This window comes from Typopeltis vanoorti, chromosome 25 (genome assembly GCF_054136105.1).
Source record: "Typopeltis vanoorti isolate ZY-2024b chromosome 25, IOZ_Tvanoo_1.0, whole genome shotgun sequence".
NCBI classification, from domain to species: domain Eukaryota; kingdom Metazoa; phylum Arthropoda; class Arachnida; order Uropygi; family Thelyphonidae; genus Typopeltis; species Typopeltis vanoorti.
In genome coordinates, this window is record NC_143573.1 from 80,328,468 (window position 1) to 80,349,411 (window position 20,944).

Consider the following 20,944-nt stretch of genomic DNA (forward strand, 5'->3'; position numbering starts at 1 on the left):
CTGATTATTAGCTCTGATCTTATATTTTATGTTAACTTTCTGTTACAAAATTCTAATCAATTAGAACTTTTCACAAAGAAACTTTCAAAGAATTTTGTGACTCACCCATTATTTTTACTTTACTGGACACAAAACACCACAACACAATACAGCAGCTGCAGTGGATGAACGATTGCCTTAAGTCCAAAGTCACTTAACTCATTTGGTTTTCCTTATAGTGCTATCTACCCTTTACCCTAACCTATCCTGACTGTTCCTTCAAAAATGAACCTTTCATGCAGATGATTCAACAACATGTTTAAGCATGCTGCTCGATATACTGTTGATGTGTTTTTATCTTACTTTGTGTGGGGAAAGGTTAATTTATATTTGTATTATCTGAAGAGTACAAACTTTTTCTATACCAACCTTTTTTAAAGAGTTTAAGTCATGTTTTTGGGTTAAATTATCTGCTGTCTCTCTGTAAAACCACGAAATTCTAACAGGTCGGATTTTTGAGTATGTGAACGAAATGATTACAGATAACTCAAGCAATGTCAAATAGGTAGCATTAGATAATTTTCTAAAATAATTAATTACAGGATATCAGTTTTCTCACTTTTTCCTCCCACATTCCTTGCATTAATTTCACAGTAGTGATTTTTTTACAATAATTAAACAGAATTGCATAAAGGTATTAAGTTATGGATTTAAATATCAAATTCTATTCTGAATAGCTGAGTAAAAATTTCACTTTGGAAAACACAACAACACACACATCTTCGTTCATTTAAATTTTACAAATGCACATTTTGTTTTGCTGAAATATTATTATTTACAAAGAAAAAATTCGAAACTTATAAATACCTAAAAATATTTCACAATATTTAGTTTACACTCTTAGCATTTTCCAAAGATTTCAATAAAGAAAATGTTTGTTACTCACTATTTCTTGGTTACATCAAAATAGTTGGTCATGCAAACAGATACCATAGTTAGTACCGCTCCATACATTTGATATTGTGTCAGTCTGGAAATGACACCATGCCTCATTAAGCTTTCTGTGTATTCTTTTGTCATCAAATATACTCAAGCAGTTTTTGTAAAATGTTCGTAAATATCCCAAAATAAAGAATTTTTATCAAATTGAATAAAATCTTGAAGGTCTGATTTTACCATTAATGAATTTATATGATTAGCGATAATTTCCCCATTATACGAATTATGGGTAATTCAGTTTCCAAAAATAGTAAATGATTATCAATGTCATAGATTTTTGGTGAAAATCTCTCAGCTTCTTCACAATTAATAGAGAAAACTTTACATCCACTAGCTTCTATATCATCGAGCATTAATTCCTATCTTGGCATTTCAGAACATAACAGTCACCGAGATCTATTTTGTAGTCAACTCTTCTTTGCAAGTAGCTGAGAATATCAGACAACTTGCTACATAACTTTTCCCAAGTGGTCCTAGATAAATACATCACAATGTACGTGTCTTCTAAAATAATAATCAGTTTCCATCCTTTTAGAGCTATGTGAAGAGTTTTGTCTCGTGCTATTTTCCTGAAGAAAGAAAATTTCAAAGACTTTTGTGGTTCACTCATTATTTTACTTTACTAGACATAAAACACCACAATACAATATGATAGCTGCACTGGATGAACGAATTGCAATAACTGAAAAGACACTGGACTCATTTGTTTTTCCTTATAGTATTGTTTACCTGACACTTACCCTGACAGTTCCTTCAAAAATGAAACTTTTGTGCAGATGACTCACAGACATGTTTTCGCATACTGGTGGATTTGATGTTGATGTGAGATTATCTTACTTTATGATATCATGGGGCAAAATTTATCTCTTTGACTTGAATTCATCTAAGGGGAGATGAGCGAGCTCGCCATTTGTGGATATCTTTTAGTGATGTCACCTCAAACTGATAACCAATGAGATGAGAGAGCTAGCCATTTGGGGTTGTCCGAAATTGTTGGGATGAAAAAAAAAAGTCTGCCGAAATCTTGTTAAAGAGACCGCCAGCTATCGCAAATTGCATGACAAGAGGACAATGTAGAGCACTATTCAATCATCTTTACTTAATTTGTTTGTAAAAACAAGTAGCTCAATCAAATGTTTCGACATTAAATAAAAATTTAAGCAATTGATTTTTATTAACTTTGATGATTTTATCCTCTAATAAAGCTTATACTCTATTTATTATTATTTTTTTTTTACAAATTTAAGCTAACTGATGGATGAATTATAATTATTCCTATTGTTTATTGTATTCAATTAACGCGATTTCGCTTAGCGCGCATTATTTGGTGGATTAATTAATCGCGTTAAGCGAGGTTTCCTGTGTGTATATATATATATATATATATATATATATATATATACAGGAAAAAAATAGGTGCTGAAGAAAGAGAATGCAAGAAAGGATTGATGTGTTTCTCAAAGAACTGGACGTTGTAATTTTTAGGGGAAAAATAATATGTCCAAGATTGTTCCAAAGACCAGTTCTTTGGAACGAAATTGTCCCAAAATCAATTCATTATTTTGGGACAACGATCTCCCAAAATAATGAATTGATTCGTGTATATTCTCCTGAGCGAACATTCTGACATAGTAGTTGAAGCTGCTGATTATGGACTTCATGATTGCTTGGCGCAACAGCAGTAAACAGCAGTCTGAACGTATCCCAAGACATGATGATGATCATCATCATTCAACTACTATACTACCACCACTACCACTGGACTAGCAAAAGGCGAAACTGCAGTTCCAGGTAATAAGAGTGAGACACCGGGTTCAATATCTTGTATGATAGTATGTGCGCAACTTGACAAGAAGTAGATAATTTAGGTGATACAGAACAAAGAACTGTTATTTGGCTATTTCCAAATAGCCTTGATTCTATGTTATCTAGTTGAGTTTCAACTAACTCAACAGTATAAGAATAGGCGAGAAGATGCTACCGCTGCGGTTTCGGTTTCTCGACTTCTATTGCTGTATTTCTGCTTTGTTGCGATCCTTTTACCAACATTGTACTCTGCACAGATAGAAGTAAGTTCTGAGCTGGATTAGGAGGATATATACTTGAATGAAAAAAAGAAACTTCACTTAGTAGATAGTCAGTTTCTGAATGCTCTGACCTTCCTTCACTTTTGAACGGTTTTATTGGCCTGTTATTACATTCTGGCGTGTCTGGTTCATTCATCCTTGATGATACGTTGGTCTTTATGCCTGTCCTGTTAGAACGACTAAGAAATCTATTCCGAGGTCTTCCCTTTTTCCTCTTACTTAATGGTGGCAATTCAGTGCTGTGCTATTTGGTTGCACATCAGAAAGTAACAAGGCCTGTATAACTGAGTCATGTTCACTCTTCTCCTGAAGATCAATAATGGAAGTATCCCAATGGGCAACGTCTGAACAGATCTGCACATTCAGATATTTAGCAGCAATAAATAGTTTCAGAAGGTTGGTCCTGCAAAACATTCGCTTCATCCCTGTATATAAAATCTATTATCCCTTTTAAATCTGTGTATTTGGATGTTTACACGAGTTTTACAAGAAATATGCCATAAAAGAAAGCACTGCAGGCAGAAGCACCAATTTGTGTGCCTTAAGTCTCTCTTACCTTCACATACTAGTCATATCTACAAAGTTTCATTAGAAAGTAATTTGTCAAAATTAATACATTGATATGGTGATTATTCCTTTATAAACAGATTTGCTGAGCTTCCATCTTTATTATTTAGTAACTTTTTTTTTTTTTTTTAAGTTAACCAATAACAAGATGACAAATACAGCTAGCTCCTAGATTGTCATGTCTTTACCAGCAATACAATGCTAAACGTCATACACATGTAAATTAGTCCTAACTCGACGAAACTCCAATCAATAAAAAATCACACCAGATTGCTGACTTTACTCACCATATTAATGACTTTATTTATCCTAAGAAGTTCTGACCACACATATTTACTCTCTAACTAAGCGAAAAAACTTTCTACATATTGCTGGTATTACTGATTAATTAGTAGGCCTAAAGGAAGTCAATTTCTGAAAGCGCTGATCTTCCTTCACTTTTAACCACGCTACCGGCCGGGACGTATATACACGTTCATGTTGCCATGGATGCGAAGTACATATTAAAATTTTAATACCATTGATATTACATTGAAATTTGTGATGGATACGAAGCTTTTGAGGATGCGTATTTGATCCACAATGGCCGGTAAGGTGGTTTTAAACGGTTTTATTGGCCTGTACATTCTGGTTTGCCTAGAATGCACTCAAGGATTTAGGCCAATCCTTGACAGGCATGGTGATGATGAGGTTGAATACTAGATTACTGTAGGGCAGGTTGCCAGACAAGAAGATTATAAAGACAATAATGTTAATTCTGTCCACAAATGATGTTTTCATACCATACAAGAATTATGGTTTTGTTCATTATTTTCAAAATAAAATAACGGGCAGGGAGAGCGATGAAACGAATATTGATTTTTAAACTTTTCTTTGAATAGGTTGAATATTGAGCAAAATTAAACCTAAAAATTGCGAAATATTTAAAAATAACAGGTATAATTAGCTCTATATTTAAACCTAACCTCGTTCGAAAACAAACTAGACTAAAAGTATCCAATACATTAGCCCTACCAGTCCTATTATATGGAAGTGAAATCTGGACAATAAAACAAAAAGACAAAGAAATATCAATAACAGCAGAAATGAAGTTTATGAGAAAAACCCCAAAGTATACTCTATTCGATCACAAAAGAAATGAAGAGATTATGAAAGAATTAAACCCGGAATCACGGATGGAACACGTCGAAAGAATGAAAACAGAAAGATTATCAAAACAAGCCTTAATTACAAACTGATAGGAAAAAGAAAACCAGGACATCCTCTTAAGAGAATCTCTTAAGGCCTTAGAAGTTCTGTTCCAGCCTTAGAAGGCCAGAATAGGCCACTCTAGACCTAAACTTGACAAGCATGATGATGAGGTTGAATATTAGATTAATGTGGCGCAGGTTGCCAGACAAGAAGATTGTAAAGACAGTGCTGTTAATTCTGTCCACAAATAATGTTTTCATACCATGTCAGTATGAGAGCAACAAAAGGCCTGGTTGGCAGAGTGGTTAGCGAATACGCTAACCACTGCGGGTTCGAATCCCGCTGTGGGCATGGATGTTTGTGATTCTCTGTGAAAATACTGGTGGTTTGTGGTAGATGGCGTTGGTGTAGTTGCGGTTTGTCGTAGCTGGTAGAGACAGTTGTAGAGTAGGTGCCATCCCCTGTTGAGTCTGTGGACTTCCTGGAGGTGTCACGTAATAATAATAATAATAAAGCATGGAAGTAGTTCACCTAAAACTTCCCTAGAACTGTCCACCCCTCCCCTCTCAATGATTTAATTTACCCACTATCTTGCAGATGTACTGTTTTAGCTCTGTCTTTACTGGAAGTATTTCCATGGACAATTGGCATGATTACTCTGCTTTTCTTTAAGCCTGTTAAAATACGAGCAGCAGCTTCCCAACATCCCATTTTTATTATATTTGATAATAATTTTTTTAAAAACATATCCAGGGTGATAATGTTAAAATTTAGCAAAATCTACTGTAAAACACAAACCAGTACACACAAATGAAATCAAATTAGGAAACATTGCCTCCTGTCAATATTCAACGTTGTGTGCATTCTATTGGAATACTTTCAATCTTGATGATATTGACAGGTGAAGACAGCTGTTTAACGATTTACAAAAGTTTGTATAAAACAGTATCACTACTCCTTTTGATGAATGAAAAGACATTAAAGGATTTATTTTTGAAGAGATTTGTTTTATCGCATTTTGGATAATATATTACAGGTACAAAAATTCTCTAATTTTTGGAAGAGCATCTGCATTCAGTATCTTTCACAGTTCCCTTTTATGGCGACGATACGCTATTTACTGGATGGAATCACTAAAGCTATACCAATAAGTTCAATAATAATAGCCACAAGTCGAAATTTTCGATAAAACATGAAGAAAATAAACCTATTAGTTCTCTAAACTTAACATCACTAAGGTGGATAATCATAAAAAAAAAAAAAATCATCATACCAACTCAGTTTATTAATGCGTCTTGAATAATGAGTGGACTTATACCATAACTACCGTGGTGGCACTATTTCAAACCTGGCAATATCCTGGACAAGTTATCAATTACGTCCGCCACTGCCAAAACCGTTAAATCCCAGTTCAGTAACAATATCTGCAATTCATAAAACCGATTTTTAAATCTTTATTATATATATAGAGCGGTTTTTAGTAGAAGACAAGCATTGCAAACTTGAAAGGAATACACCTTATTCCAAAATGTGTTATGGAATTAATCCAATTAGAAATATTTCTGTTCTATGTGTTATTGCTGTTAGGAATTATGGAGGGCTATGTATATGCATTATGTCTAACAGATAGCCATACACATATTATGTTTATTAATTGCCTCGTCACTGTCACTCGGATTGTTTTAACTTGGGAAACATCTCAAAGTAAAAAAAAAAAAAAAAAAGTTATTTTTTAAAGGATTTTTTATTCTCCTAGCTCAATCCACTTCACTTCTACGGGATTCGAATCCTGGTCTTTCAAATTACAAATGTTGAGACATTCCTTTCTGTTATAAATACCAATGTGAATACATTTAATTGTCCAGCAGAATAACTTGCGTATAAAGGTTGGTCGATTGGTAGCGCCTCTGCTACTAATGGCTCACGAAAAAGGTTAAGCAAGTTTGAGCGCGGTTAGTGGTTAGGAGTGAATCGTTCGATGCTGTTGGCACGCTCTCCCTCGATGAGTCTTTGGATTCCCGGGAGGTGTTACATAATAATAATAATAATATGCGTATACCGAAGGAGTACACGAATCTATTTCATGCATTTTACAAAACGTACTGAATGCTACGAACTAATTACTCGACAAATAATATTTTCCTACGACACCTTCGTAAACTTTAAAAAAATCAACTTTGCTCATGTATTATATTTTCTCTACTTATAATATAATACTTGAGGCAGTTTCTGAAACGATGTTTTTCCTGATCTAACTCTCTGCTCTTCTGAGCAACTATAATTCTCCCCTCTCTCTCTCTCTCTTTTGCTCACAGAAACAGATTTCAGCGCATGACTGTTTGTGGTAACCAACAGCAGCCAGAGGCAATCAGCATACGACCACGTGGATGTGGCATTGCTTCCGCCAGGATCTCTGTGTCCTTTCGAAGAGTTGGGCTGATCGATATTTGTGCAAGAACGAGGGGTGGATTGGAGAGTTCTGCTGCGGTGGCGCCTGCCTCATATCGCTACTAACTCCAAAGTTACCCCATAATTATAATAATAAAAATTTGCAATATGAAAAATAAAATCATTTCCAACGATGGTGAAAATTCACAGTTGTTCCTTACATTATAATTAATGAAATTTTAATGAATTCTCATTCAAAAAAAACAATTGAAATAATTATTATTCGACGCCTATAGTGTCACATGGCTTATTATCCATGCTTTGTAATGAATCCGGAAAAGAAAAAAAAAACCACTATGAAACGACGATTTTCCATGAAATCACGTTAATTTCTCGACATATTAAAAATAAATAAAAAAACTGAAACCACAGTAAATTTCTTTGGTTTCTGTCATTGAATGAATCAGTTCGATAAATAATAATAAATGTATAAATATTTTACGACATATGCATTATAATTGATTCAAAAAATAAATTCGATCAAAATCTGCATTCTTTTAGGAATATTTTAAGTATATTACTTAACAAACTCAAATCAATATTCGTATACAAGTGAAGTAAAAGAATAATATAAAAAATTGCTTATATGTATGTTTTTTTCCATAACATAATGATATAAACCACAACTTATCTTATCCCTCTCTCTCTCTATATATATATATGTCGCCTGGCTTTTGTTTTCGCCCATCTCTCAGTTTCTCCCCACTTATATGAATGAGCTTATCCACAACACCGAGCCCCTCACGTTATCGGTGAAAGCGGGAGGTACGAGTTGCAGCTATGCTGAGTGAGCTACTGGTGCGCTAGTGATGATCGTTAGTGTTAATTCCAACGTTTAATGATAACTTAATAAATATCCTAGCCTGCATTGTTTTTAGGAGTCAATAGCCATTCAGTGTTCTTTAAATCTGCTGAAATTCTTTTGCAAGGATGTAAATAACTTTCCCATTCCAAGGTTCCCAACATAGTGGTTTACCTTTGATCAGTGAGTAGTACACTACCAAGCATTTAACCGCCGGATATGACGTTTTCGCAACGAGACTATTATAAGTGACCGTCAGGAGGATGTGCACTTGATAGAATGGAAATTTAGCTTAGTGTGCTGTTTAATAATGATTAGGTTTATGTAGAATATATAATGATTTTAAATGAAATATTAATAGTTGCATATTCATATACTTATTTTATAAGTAAAGTGGAACAAATTTACTTGAATAAATAATTAATACATACAGTACAAGAAAATTTGTTTGATTTATTATGGATTTCATTAATTAACTTACTAACTGGTAATTTTACTTTAGTGTACTCGCCGTCCTCTTATTTTGTATTGTTATCTTTCCATGCACTTTACCCAGGAAGTTTCGAAATATATATTATTTAAATTGAACTACTGCCAAACACCGACAATCAAAACACCTCCGCGAAGTTCCTAACCGATGCAGCTGGCCGTTTTCCGATTCTTCCGTTTATCCGCCATTCTATCAATTGTATATACTCCCTCTAGACATATATTTTCTGTTTTATTAACACAATAAATCATTATTTCGCTTTTGTTGCTTATCACAAGTTATAAATCACTTATTGCTTTTTAGTAGTATAAATTTATTCAGGACATATGTTCATTAACAAAAAGAAAAGTTTCATAAAACTTTTTCCATTTAGTAATTAGCGGGAGGAAAACAGAACGTTTTACGCATCTCCGAGAACATCCAATGGCTGACGGATGTTTTTATATTAGGTTGTGACGTCAGCACAGATCCTGAAGAGGAACTGCTGCATCGAGAGGGCTGAGTCCAATCACATTGCTGCCCGTGACAGATCAATTAATGTTTCTATGGTAACAAGGTCGGTGTGGTCCTGAATGTCTTGACAGGTGCGTGACAGTTCAACTTCACAGCATGTACGCTAAAGGGAAAGGCTCCACAGTACCCTCCGATGCCCAGGCAAGGGAAAAGTAAGCAAATTGGTTTTCTATATTGTGCATTTCATGCTTATAGCTTGTATGATTTTAAATGTAACATTCTTCTGTCCTTATGATATTTGTTTCAAGCTTTCCAAGTACGTAAAATTTTTTTGTGAGACCGCATGGACCGGTTAGTAGTGGTCCACTCTCGTGGCGCGCTCTATGAATGTGTTTGCTATCATAAAACTATTACTCCTTGACGATAATAGTAGGAAATTGCATATGTTTAATTTTGATTTTGAAGAATATAATATGCAACATACCTACGGTATGTATGCATGCGTGTGTATATATATGTGTGTGTGTATATATAATCTTGCTGTCAGTAGCTAGTTTCCTCCAGTGAGGAAGTATACTTGCCCCAGTTCGAAAGGCATATGGCCTGGAACGTTCCATGATTCATGTAAGGGGTGTTTTATAGGATGAGAGATGTGTGCTATATGAAATGATTTAGAAACTTTTTTTGTTTTCCAGGTTAGCGCTGTATGTCTATGAATACCTATTACACGTTGGAGCACAGAAAGCAGCACAGACATTTCTTTCCGAGGTAAATAATTTTCATTATGATATAATTATTTCGGGACGTGTGTTTGGAGCGATTGAGAAATTCATTGGTGATCACCTTGTTATGTCTGGATACTGGCTGGCTTCTCCGTTGATTCGAATTGCTTATAGTTGAACGTGGTTGTGTTGTACTGTTTGAGTTTTATTTATTTATTTCTCATGTGAAGTGTTAAATTAGTTGAACATAGTGTTTGCGATATTAAGATAATGTGTACTTTAATAAAATGATATTTTCGAGATTTGGAATAATAGCAATAATTAAGTTCTGGCGGTTGTTTATGCCTTAATGAAAAGTGTTCCATTGTATTAATTATGAAATTATATTTGTTTTAATTAACGAAACATACGTTGATCCACCAAATATGCTTCTCATAAAAGTTCAGCGTGCAGCGTATTATGTCTATGCTGTATTTTAGGGCATGTACTGAAATTATTTTTTTATTTTACACCAGGAAGCTCCCCCCACTCTCTCGCGCACCCCCTTATAAGGTTAATGTTTGTTCTGTATCTTAAAGCACATGTTAACTTGTTGACAATCTTATTTATAATTTTTAGACTTAAAACAAAATGATATGTTCTTCTAACTTTGCTCACCATAGGTCAGATTGTATTTTTGCATCACATTGAAGACTATTACTGCTATGAGCAATTAGTAAACCAGTGATGGTCTCTGAGAGTTGAATACAGCAAAAATATTTTTTCTGTAGGACATAAGTAGCAGAAATAAAAGAAAAAATTGTAGTGCATGGCATCTGTTGTCTATTTGAATAGGTTTGGTGAAGTGTCATTTCAGGTGAACAACCAGAGAAATAGTTGAATAGGACAGAAACGAATCTTGTAATTATAGAGTAGATTTAAACTTTAATGGAGTCTCTAAACAATTTGAGGATATTATCCATACAGAAGTCTGTTTTGTTGCTGAACAAATTGGGGTGGAAATGAATACGGTTGAATGCGAGATGAATCAAAAGTAGGAAATCCTTTTTTTTTTTTTGCCTTAATTATAGCTTATATAATTATGCTGCATAGAAATTTAGTAACTTTGCTAAATAAGTGATTTCTAATAACTCATGTTTTAGGCTCAAGAAAAAATTAAATTCAGATAGAAAATTATTTCATATTCAGACATTAAAAATATTTGGATTTCTTTTAGAGTTCTAAAAGCTACTATTAAATGTTAAAATTAAATTTTTCTTCTTTTGTTTGGATCAGGTGCATTGTATAATGTTTTATTGTCTATCTGTTTATTCCATTTGTTCCAGAGATAAGAAACATTGATTTTTATCTGCCACATCATATATTATATAATGTGGTTTAATCCTAGAATGCCTTCCAATCCATTTCTCATCTGTCCAAGATGGGTTGAGTCCTCTGATTTTAGGGGCTTTGGACAATTTAATGCAGCTGGCATGTCATTTCTTTACTTCAGCCTTTTAAGGGTAAGTATTTTATGTGTTGAAATGTGTTCACAGGGCTGGTTTTTTTTTTTTTTATTTTGAAGGACAAAAAATCTGAGTTTCTGGGAGAACAGCTAGTTATTAGACCGCATTCTACTACTCTTGCAATTGTTTATTAAAACATTATGGTAATAATAATTCATGCAATTACAATCCTGATCTGTTTTTTATCTTTTGACATTCATCAGTGCTTCACATATTTGCAAGTTGTTAATTACATTTCCTGCAAACCAATGGAAAAAAGTCTGCTCATTCAGTCAGTGGTGACATGTGTATCGGGGGGAGCTATTTTGAGTTATAAACAGGTACTCAAAATGAAAATAAATGGAGAATTTTGAGGGGGAAGAAGTTATGGCATAAAACTAATTTTGATAACTCCTTCATTTTCTCTTTTAACCTAGACTATTACATTGTTATCATGCTTTTCAAGGATTTAGGCCTACAGTGGCCTGTTCTGGCCTTGGAAGTTGAATTTCTTTCGAGGATGGCCTAATTTTCTTTTTTCTGATGGTTTGTTATTAAGGCTTGTTTTGGTAATCTTTGTTTTCATTCTTTCAACATGTTCCATCCATTTATGTTTATATATTTTTTTAATTTTTTCTATTACTTGATTCCTGGTTTCTTTCGTAATTTCTTTTGTGATTGAGTAGATCAGATTTGTTTTAATTAACGAAACATATGTTGATCCACCAAATATGCTTCTCATAAAAGTTCAGCATGCAGCGTATTATGTCTATGCTACATTTTTATGGCATGTACTAAAATTATTTTTTTTATTTTACACCAGGAAGCTCCCCCCACTCTCTCGCGCACCCTCTTATAAGGTTAGATGTTTGTTCTGTATCTTAAAGCACATGTTAACTTGTTGACAATCTTATTTATAATTGTTGGACTTAAAACAAAATGATATGTTCTTCTAACTTTGCTCACCATAGGTCAGATTGTATTTTTGCATCACATTGAAGACTATTACAGCTAGACTATTATTTGCAGTCTTTCTCATAACTCCATTTCAGCCTGTTATTATTAATCTTTGTCTTTTTTGTTTTTTTTTGCAGATTTCACTTCCATACAATAGGACTAATATATTGTATACTTTTAATCTAGTTTTTTTTATTTACTTATTTTTTTTAACTAGGTTAAGTTTAAATATAAATTGATTTACACCTGCTATTTTTAAATATTTTGCAGTTTTTAGTTTTATATCTTTTTTTTTCATTTTCATATGTAATCATACATCCTTGTTGGTAGTTAAATGAACTCACCTGTTCTAAAATCTTATCTATTACTATTTTAGTTCTAATTGGATCTTGTCCTTTAATGGCCATCAATTTTTTATGTTTTTTTTTCCCCTGTTGATATTATAATTGCGTGATCTTTTTGACTATTTCATTTAACTTACAGAAAGATATTTTAAACTTCAGAATTTGTAATTATTTCATTATCAGCAAAAAGGAGACTGTTTAAGTTAGAGTATTGGTAATCTTTAGAGAATTAGAGTAGAAAGTTTTAAATATTAAAAATAGTTCTTGAAAGGGGACATCCCTGTCGACTCCTTGTTTTATCTCTCTCAGATATGATAGTTCATAATTTAATGTTATTTGTATTTGATTGTTTTCATATATATTTATGATAGCTTTTAGAATATTATTTGGTATTTGTCTTTGTTTTAATATGTTAAATAAAATACATCTTTTAATTTAATGAAATGCATCTTCAATGTCAATAAATGTAATGTTTCTGAATTGTTTTCTTTTCTTTATTATTAATTTTAGGCGAAACGCCAGGACTATACAAGATTGCCCTTTTCTAAATCCATTTTGTACTTCTAAAATAAAGCCTTCTGAATACTGTATTAGTTTATTTAATATACTATATATTTTATTACAGGAATTTAGAATACTTATACCTCTCTAATTTTTAGGATAATCTTTAATATCTTTTTTTCTAAAAATAGGGATCAGTATTGCTTTTTTTCCATTTTATTGATAGGTTACTTGTTGAAGAGATTTTTATTTAAAGATACTAAGTCTTTCTTTAAACCTTATTCCTGCATATTTATATAATTCTGAACCTAACTTAATATTACATAGTGATTTTTTTTTTTTTTTTTTTTTTTTAACAATTGCAATCTAATATTCTAGTCACTCTTATTTAGATCTCCTCGATGAATCTCTGACTCCAGGGAGTCAGAGACTCATCGAGGGGCACCACATATGACCATGCGCATTGCTAAGAGTACCTTTTTTATATTCTGTTAGTTATTGCCCAAATATTATAAGCTCATTATAGAACCTGTAGCTGTTTACCTTCCTATAGTTCAATAAATTCATGTGATTTGAATTTTATTTTGCTTTGCCCATGAGGAATAAACTTCTAAATCAATCCAATAAAAGCGTGCAAGATTTCCCAACTAAATTGAATAACTGCTGTAATAAATTTTGGTATGAAAAATCAGCAATAAAAAGACAGCGAAAATAGGCAGAAACATTGAAAATATCAACTATATTCTCAGTGGACAACCAATAGAACAAGTAAAACATTTCTCCTGTTATGAAATATATACAGGTTAACACAAGAATATTATTTAATTTGCCAAATATTTCAGTCTGAATATTACAGACCATCTTCAGTGGCTACATAGGAATAGTATTAAAAAACAAGGTGGAATACGAACAATTGATCATTCACAAATAGAATTCCGTGTAACTGTAATCTTTCCTACTTTGGACAAACTGGATGCTCTATAGAAAAAAGAACTCAAGAGCATCAATCATCCATTCAACACAACAAACCCGAGAAATCTGAATTAGCTCAGCACGCAATAGAAACAAGCCACAACATCCTTTGGTCCAAGACTCCTCCTACACAGATGACGCTATAAATTTGAACGTTTATTTAAAGAAAGTGTGGAGAGGCCTTCGCTGTCCTAACTTGAATCGTAATGACTGTATATATGTATCAAAAATTTGGGAAAGTTTAATCAGAATAACACTTTAATTTTTTATTTTTTAAATTCCTATATTAGTCTAATGTTATTTAAGATTATTACATGAATTTCTGAATTAATATCTTTAATTTAATCATGACTCTGATTAAAAAAAAAACAAAAAATGTATACTCTTAGCGATATGACATCACGTGGCTCGTTCTATTTGTGAATGATCAATTGTTCGTATTCCACCTTGTTTTTTAAAACTATCCTATGTAGCCACTGAAGATGGTCTGTAATATTCAGACTGAAATATTTGGCAAATTAAATAATATTCTTGTGTTAATGTGTATATATTTTATATAATCCTAATGTCACAAGTATCTTTAAAGAATCAAATTTCTCCTATTTAGACACAACTTTTAATGTATAATGCAAAAAAAATTTGAAATAGACAACAGAATTTGTGAAGCTGATATGGTAGGAAATCAGCTGAATAAATTTATTTGGAATGAAAGCGAGATGAATCAAAACTCTAAATTAGCTGTATATGACATGGTGCTCAAACCAATTTTAACTTATTGATCTGAGAGCTGGATTAGAAATAAAACACTCCATCACAAACTGCAGCCCACAGAGATTCTGAGAAATTTTAGTGGAGTGAATAGAGCATAAATGGTAGTATTACAAATGAGGATATTAGGAAAGATCTTGACATCGTTACCATTAAGGAATGTATTAGCAGAGCTAATCTCAGAAGCTATGGTCACTTAAATAATTCAATGGGAGAGGAAAGAGAGCAAGTGCTCTTTGCCAGGCTGACAGGAAAATGACCCATAGGAAGACCTAGATTGATTGATACAGTAACACGTGCCTTAGGCAAAAATTTAAGATCTGATTAATATTGGAGTCTTGACATACAACAGATTACGTGGGAGGAGAATTGTGGATCGGAAGTTAGAAAGGAACTAACCTTTCAGGTTAGTGCCTTCACATCTCGTTTTCAGCCACTGGTTGGGGGGTGGAAGAGACTTAAATTTTCAGGTTGTTTATAAATTTCTCCTTCATTACTGAGATGTAGCAAAAATTGTTTAATTCTTACAAAAATATTTTATCACTTTAGAAAATAACTTGCTTTCTCATGCTAGTTGGCATTATGATTCATTGTAAAATTTGAGAATATTTTAAATGAAATATATATATTTTTGTTTGATCCTCATGTTTTTGTTTATATTCATGAGCTTGCAGTTAGGCATAAAAGTGAATTATGAAATTTATTACAGATGAGAAGAAAATTTAATTTGTATTAAAATTCTATTTGTACCTTTTTTACTGATGTGATTAACTCCATTCCTTTTTATTTGAAACTTTGCAGTGCACAAGTATTAGAAACCTCAATCTGTTGGTGTCCTAAATTCGAACCTCCTTATTATATTTCAATAGGGTGAGGAAAAGCTTGTGAAGAAAGATCTTGTGTCCCTTTCCCTTACTTTTGATAACTGCCTATCCAAACATAGTTTCCCTTCTTGGTCTGACCTACACCTACAGCCTTCCTGGCTTAAACAGACTTCAGCTGTATTTTCTGCAACTGTCGAAAGAAATTTCTCACTTATACTACTGCTAACCCTGTACAAATTCCAAATTTACCTAACCATGGAATACTGCTCATGCATTTGGGTTACCTTATCCAGAATAGGGCAGTATGATTGATTAATTGATGATCTGACTCTCACAAATCATCTGTCTGTAATAGACATGCAGTTTCTCTGTAATGCCTAATTTGTAGATACTTTCTTTGACATTGCTCTGCTGAATGGTCTGCTATCATTCTTCTGCTTTCCTACAAAACATCAAGAACATGGATAGCTAATGGTTATCACTCTTTTACTGTCTGCTCCAAGCTTGCCATAACTTCTTTGCCATCTCATTTATTCCATCCACTGCTATTCTTTGGAACAGTCTCCCTCGCTCTTTCTTCCTGAAAGACTTGTAACCTTCATCTATTCAAAAATCAAGTTCGTCATTTCACCCTCTTTCAGATCTATGAGACTTCTTTTATGTTGTTCCCACTCATGAGGTATTAGTAAACTTTTAGTGCATTTGCACTGTGGGTGGGCTAAGGATTTTTCTCTTTTTTATCATTTACATATTTTTTGTAATTTTTTAAACTTATTTAAACAATCCACCTATATCTTGGTCTTCCTCTGGGTCGTTTTCCTGCCAACCTGGCAGAGAACACTTGTTTTGCTAATCTTTCCTCTCCCATTCTATTTAAGTGACCATACCATCTGAGATTAGCTCTGCTAACGCATTCCTGGATGCTGACAATGTCAAGTTCTTTCCTAATATCCTCATTTTTAATATGATATTGTAATTGATGCCATCTGTTCATGCCTCTAATCTTTCTCAGGACTCTCATATCTGCGGTCTCTAGTCTTTGGTCAAGTGTTTTACTTCTGACCCAGCTCTCAGATCCATAAGTTAAAATTGGTTTGAACACAGTCTTGTATACAGCTAATTTCTTTCTTATTCCATATGAATTTATTCAATTGACTTCCCACGATACCAGCTTTGCTGATTCTGTTGTCTATTTCTATATTTAGTTTACCATCTTCAGTAAAAATTGTGCCTAAGTAGCTGAAATGTTTTACTTGTTCCACAGGTTCTCCATTCACAACACAGTTGACATTTTCAATGATTCTGCCTATTTTCATTGTCTTTGTCTTTTTATTGCTGACCTTCATACCATATCTATTACAACAGCTATTCAATTTAGTCAGAGAATCTTGCAGACTTGTAGCGGATTTCTTTAGAAGTATAACATCATCTGCATAAAGCAAAGAGCTGACATTAACATCTCCACTTTTGATATCAGGTTTAATACCACATTCCTTCATAATGTGATCCATATAGATAATGAATAACAGAGGGGATAATGTACATCCTTGTCTCACACCAGATTTAACATTAAACCATCTTCCTGTACTTCCTTCAATTCTAACTGCTGACTCACAACTCAAATCATCACTAAGTATTGCTTGATATAATGCCCTATTGACACCATATAACTGCAGCGTATTGAATAGCTTCTCTCTTGGCACCTTGTCGTATGCCTTTTCCAAATCGACAAAACTTAAATACAGATCTTTGTTATATTCCCATGCTTTCTCGACTATTTGTGATAAAGTGAAGATCTGATCCTGACAGTCTCTATTTGGCCTGAATCCAGCTTGTTCTTCACCAAGCTTTTCTTCCACAATTCTTCTCAACCGTTTCTCAAGTATACTTGCATAGATCTTGCCAGGAACACTCAGTAGGGAAATACCTCTGTAATTCTCACATTCAGTTTTATTTCCCTTTTTATATATGGGTACTATGAGAGCTCTACTCCAATCATCGGGAATTAATCCCTCTGTCCAGGCTTTCTGAACTATGCAGTGCAGCCACTGTAAGACTCTTATACCACCATACTTCAGCATTTCTGGTCGAATATCATCTACTCCTGCTGCCTTTCCGCATTTCAAGCCTTTGATGGCTTTTTCTACTTCAAGTATGGATATGTATTCCTGACTGCATGCCTGGTCAGTGTTTTCTATCACTGTGCTGTCATCACTGCTTGTTTCATTTAGCAGTTTTTCAAAGTAATTACTCCATACTTCAAGGATATCTTTTTCTCCTGTTTTCATTTCACCTTTATCATCTCTAATTCCTTTTACAGCACTCTTTCCTCCATTCCTAATCTTCTTCAACAACCTCCAGAATATTTTGCCACCTTCTTGATATTTATTTTCTATATTCTCGCCAAAGTCCTCCCATGACTTTTGTTTAGCTAGTTTTACACACTGTTTAGCTTTCTTACATTTGTCTCTGTATTCTGTAAGAGTAAAAGCTGACTTATTTGCCAGGAACTTTTGATATGCTTTCTTCTTTTCCTTCACTGCCTCTTTAACTTCCTGTGTCCACCAGGGAGTTCTGATTTTTTTTATCCTTGCACACAACCTCACCACTTGCCTCTCTGGCAGAATCAATCAATGTTTCCTTCAGAGTTTGCCACTGAATCTCCAAGGTTTGATTGCTGTTCTCAAACTCTTTCATTTTCTTTTCAATAATATTTCTGTATTTTAGTCTACAGTTCACATCTGAGAGCTACTCAACTTTTATTTGCTTTAAAACTTTCTTACATGTTATTCTTTTCAATATGAAATTCAATTTTATCCTGCTCAAGACTAAATAGTGATCACTTCCAATTTCAAATCCTCTGTACACTCTGGTGTCCTGCACCAGGGAGAAAACATCACTACCAACAATAACATAGTCAATGAGACTTTTCTTATTCCTAGCCTCTTCTCTCCATGTGAATTTGTGCACATTTTTATGTTGGAACATGGTGTTAGTAATAACCAGTCCATGTCCTGAGCAGAAATCCAACAGATATTTGCCATTATTATTAGCTTTGCTCTTTTCTCCAAATTTTCCCAAAATATTTTTGTATGTCTCACAATTATTTCCTACTCTACTATTTAGATCCCCAACAAGGACCAACTTTTCCTTTTTCATTGTGTCAGTTGCTTTTTCTAAAGCCTCAAAAAATTCCTCCACTTCTACCTTAGTAGAACCTTCTGTGGACCATAGGCACAAATAAGTCTCATTGTCCAGTTCCCCATTCTCATATTTGCCCACATTACTCTACTTGAGACTGACTGCCATTCAAGAAGATTAGCCTCGTATTTTGTGTTGAATACTATGGCTACTCCTTCTTTTCCTTGATTGTCATTGCCTGAATATAACATTTTGTATTTATTGCTCAGAAAGATCTCACCAGTTTTGGTCTTTTCTGTTTCAGTCACCCCTATTATGTCGATCTGGTACTTATCTAATTCCTCAGCTAGCTCCGTTTCTTTGCCATTCAGGCTTCTTACGTTGATAGTACCGATCTTTAACTCTGGTGATGTTGAGTTGGGGTTTGTTTTCAGATTTGTTCCAGTAGCTGACTTTTCGCTGTTTGCCCTGGTTCCCTGGCGAAAACAACGGGGCATTGTTTAACCGGGCGACGCCCCAGCCGGCATGAAATTTTGTCATGTTGTACCATCATTCAATATTTTGGTTTAACCAATAAGAATACAATTTGGTCGGCTAAATCCCAAATTGCCAGCCCATCCTCGTTTGTTCAGTATCCAGGTAGATACCCAACAGGGTGCACCACGAGAAGGTGAGGATTGGACATTAGGTCAGAAGCCCTGGTCAGTTCTCTGCATTCCTTTAAAGGCTGTGTGGAGATCTCCCCTCAGTTATACAGCTTTGACCCTTAAGCACCCCAATATAATTTCTTGGCAAGTTTAATTTAATTCATAGCCAGGTGCGTTTATATGTGTGTGCCGGTAACAACTTTGTTTCTGTCTCTAATCCAGAGAATTTTAATAATATGGTCATTGCACCTTTTTATTACTTGTGTATGAAAAATATGACTTCTGCATATGAGCTCCTGTGCAGAGTTCCTTTTCTTTGTAGTTTTGAACTAAAATGGAGCTCCATCCACACACGTTTGTGGATTTGTCATTTATTTCAACGCACATTAACAGGTATTTCTTGTGGAAAGGCTTAGATGTTGGTTATGCATTTTCACTACATTATTTAAGGAAATTACAATGTACTAGGATATACATTAAAATAAATTTTAATATATTTCGGCAACGTCACGTTGCCATTTTCAAGAACTTAAGTACAAGACACGTGCATGCAGGCACAACAAAACAATAAGTGAGGAAGAAGTATGAAGCTATTATTTCTCCTAAAGTCATGATGGTGCCCTCTAGCAGGCAATGTTGGTATTCTTGGGCGATTGGGCTGAAGGTCTTCTTATGTAGGTTTCACAAATTTGAGGAAGTCTCATGCAGCCAAATTTTGTTGAGTTTGGATCGTTTCTTAGGGCTGAAGCTGATTCTATGAAAAGCCTTTCATATCTGTATTTGCTACGGTGTATTATCCTGGATTTCTTCCACTGTATTCTATGGCAGGTATCCAACGCATGGTCAGCAAGACCAGAGTGGCTGTATTGGTGAAACCGGATGTAGTCCTTGTGTTCTGAAATTCTGATATTTGCTGTCCTGCCTGTTTGGCCAAAGTAGGACAGCTTACAGCTGCAAGGGACCTGGTATACAGCAGGTAGGTCTAGGGGAGGAGGTTGGTCTTTAGTTGAGCAGATAAGGGATGCCAATTTTTTATATGGTTTGTAACAAGAAGTTATGTTTTTTTAGGATTTTTGTGATTTTTTCTGAGGTGCTTTGGATATGGGGTATGGTGATAGATTTACAGTAATCCTTGTTGTGAGGGTGTGTGTGTGTGTGTGTGTGTGTGGTTTACTGGTTTTCAATATTTTTTGGGGGGGAACTGAACCACATTCTTAACATTTTCTCGGCCAATTTTATTGGCCGAGAAAATGTTAAGAATGTGGTTTAGTTCTGTGGTTAGGGCATTGTCATTCAAGCAGATAAGTTTAGCCCTGTTGTATAGTGTCTTAATTGGGTTGGGGGAGGGAATGTTGGTGAATGTATCTGCCTGTATGGGTGGGTTTTCTATATACTGAGAAAACCAAAGTTCCATCAGGCTGGCGGATGACTAGTGTGTCTAAGAAAGGAATGCAGTTGTTTTTTTCTTCTTCCAGGGTGAATTTGATTCTGGGGTGTTGGTTGTTTAAGTGTGTTAAGAAGGAGAGGAGTGCATCGGAGCCATGTGGCCAAATAGCAAACACATCATC

At 34.2% G+C, this 20,944-nt stretch overlaps 1 protein-coding gene across 7 annotated transcripts in view; it reads left to right on the forward strand.

Moving 5' to 3' along the window:
* Positions 1-8,070: 8,070 nt before the first annotated feature.
* LOC150092876 (single-stranded DNA-binding protein 3-like) overlaps positions 8,071-20,944 on the forward strand; it is an 846,537-nt gene continuing 833,663 nt past the window's right edge. For 5 of the 7 annotated variants that reach the window (XR_016550498.1, XM_090414347.1, XM_090414349.1 and 2 more), the window contains exons 1-3: positions 8,071-8,256; positions 8,937-9,228; positions 9,712-9,784. Coding sequence is in view for 6 of the 7 variants with exons in the window: in XM_090414347.1 (XP_090270473.1) it covers positions 9,173-9,228; positions 9,712-9,784 (129 nt within the window). In the remaining variant the exon portion in view is untranslated. Of the gene's footprint in view, positions 8,257-8,936; positions 9,229-9,711; positions 9,785-10,011; positions 10,291-20,944 lie in introns of those variants that run through there. The other 2 variants (XM_090414348.1, XM_090414351.1) reach the window with 2 other exon arrangements.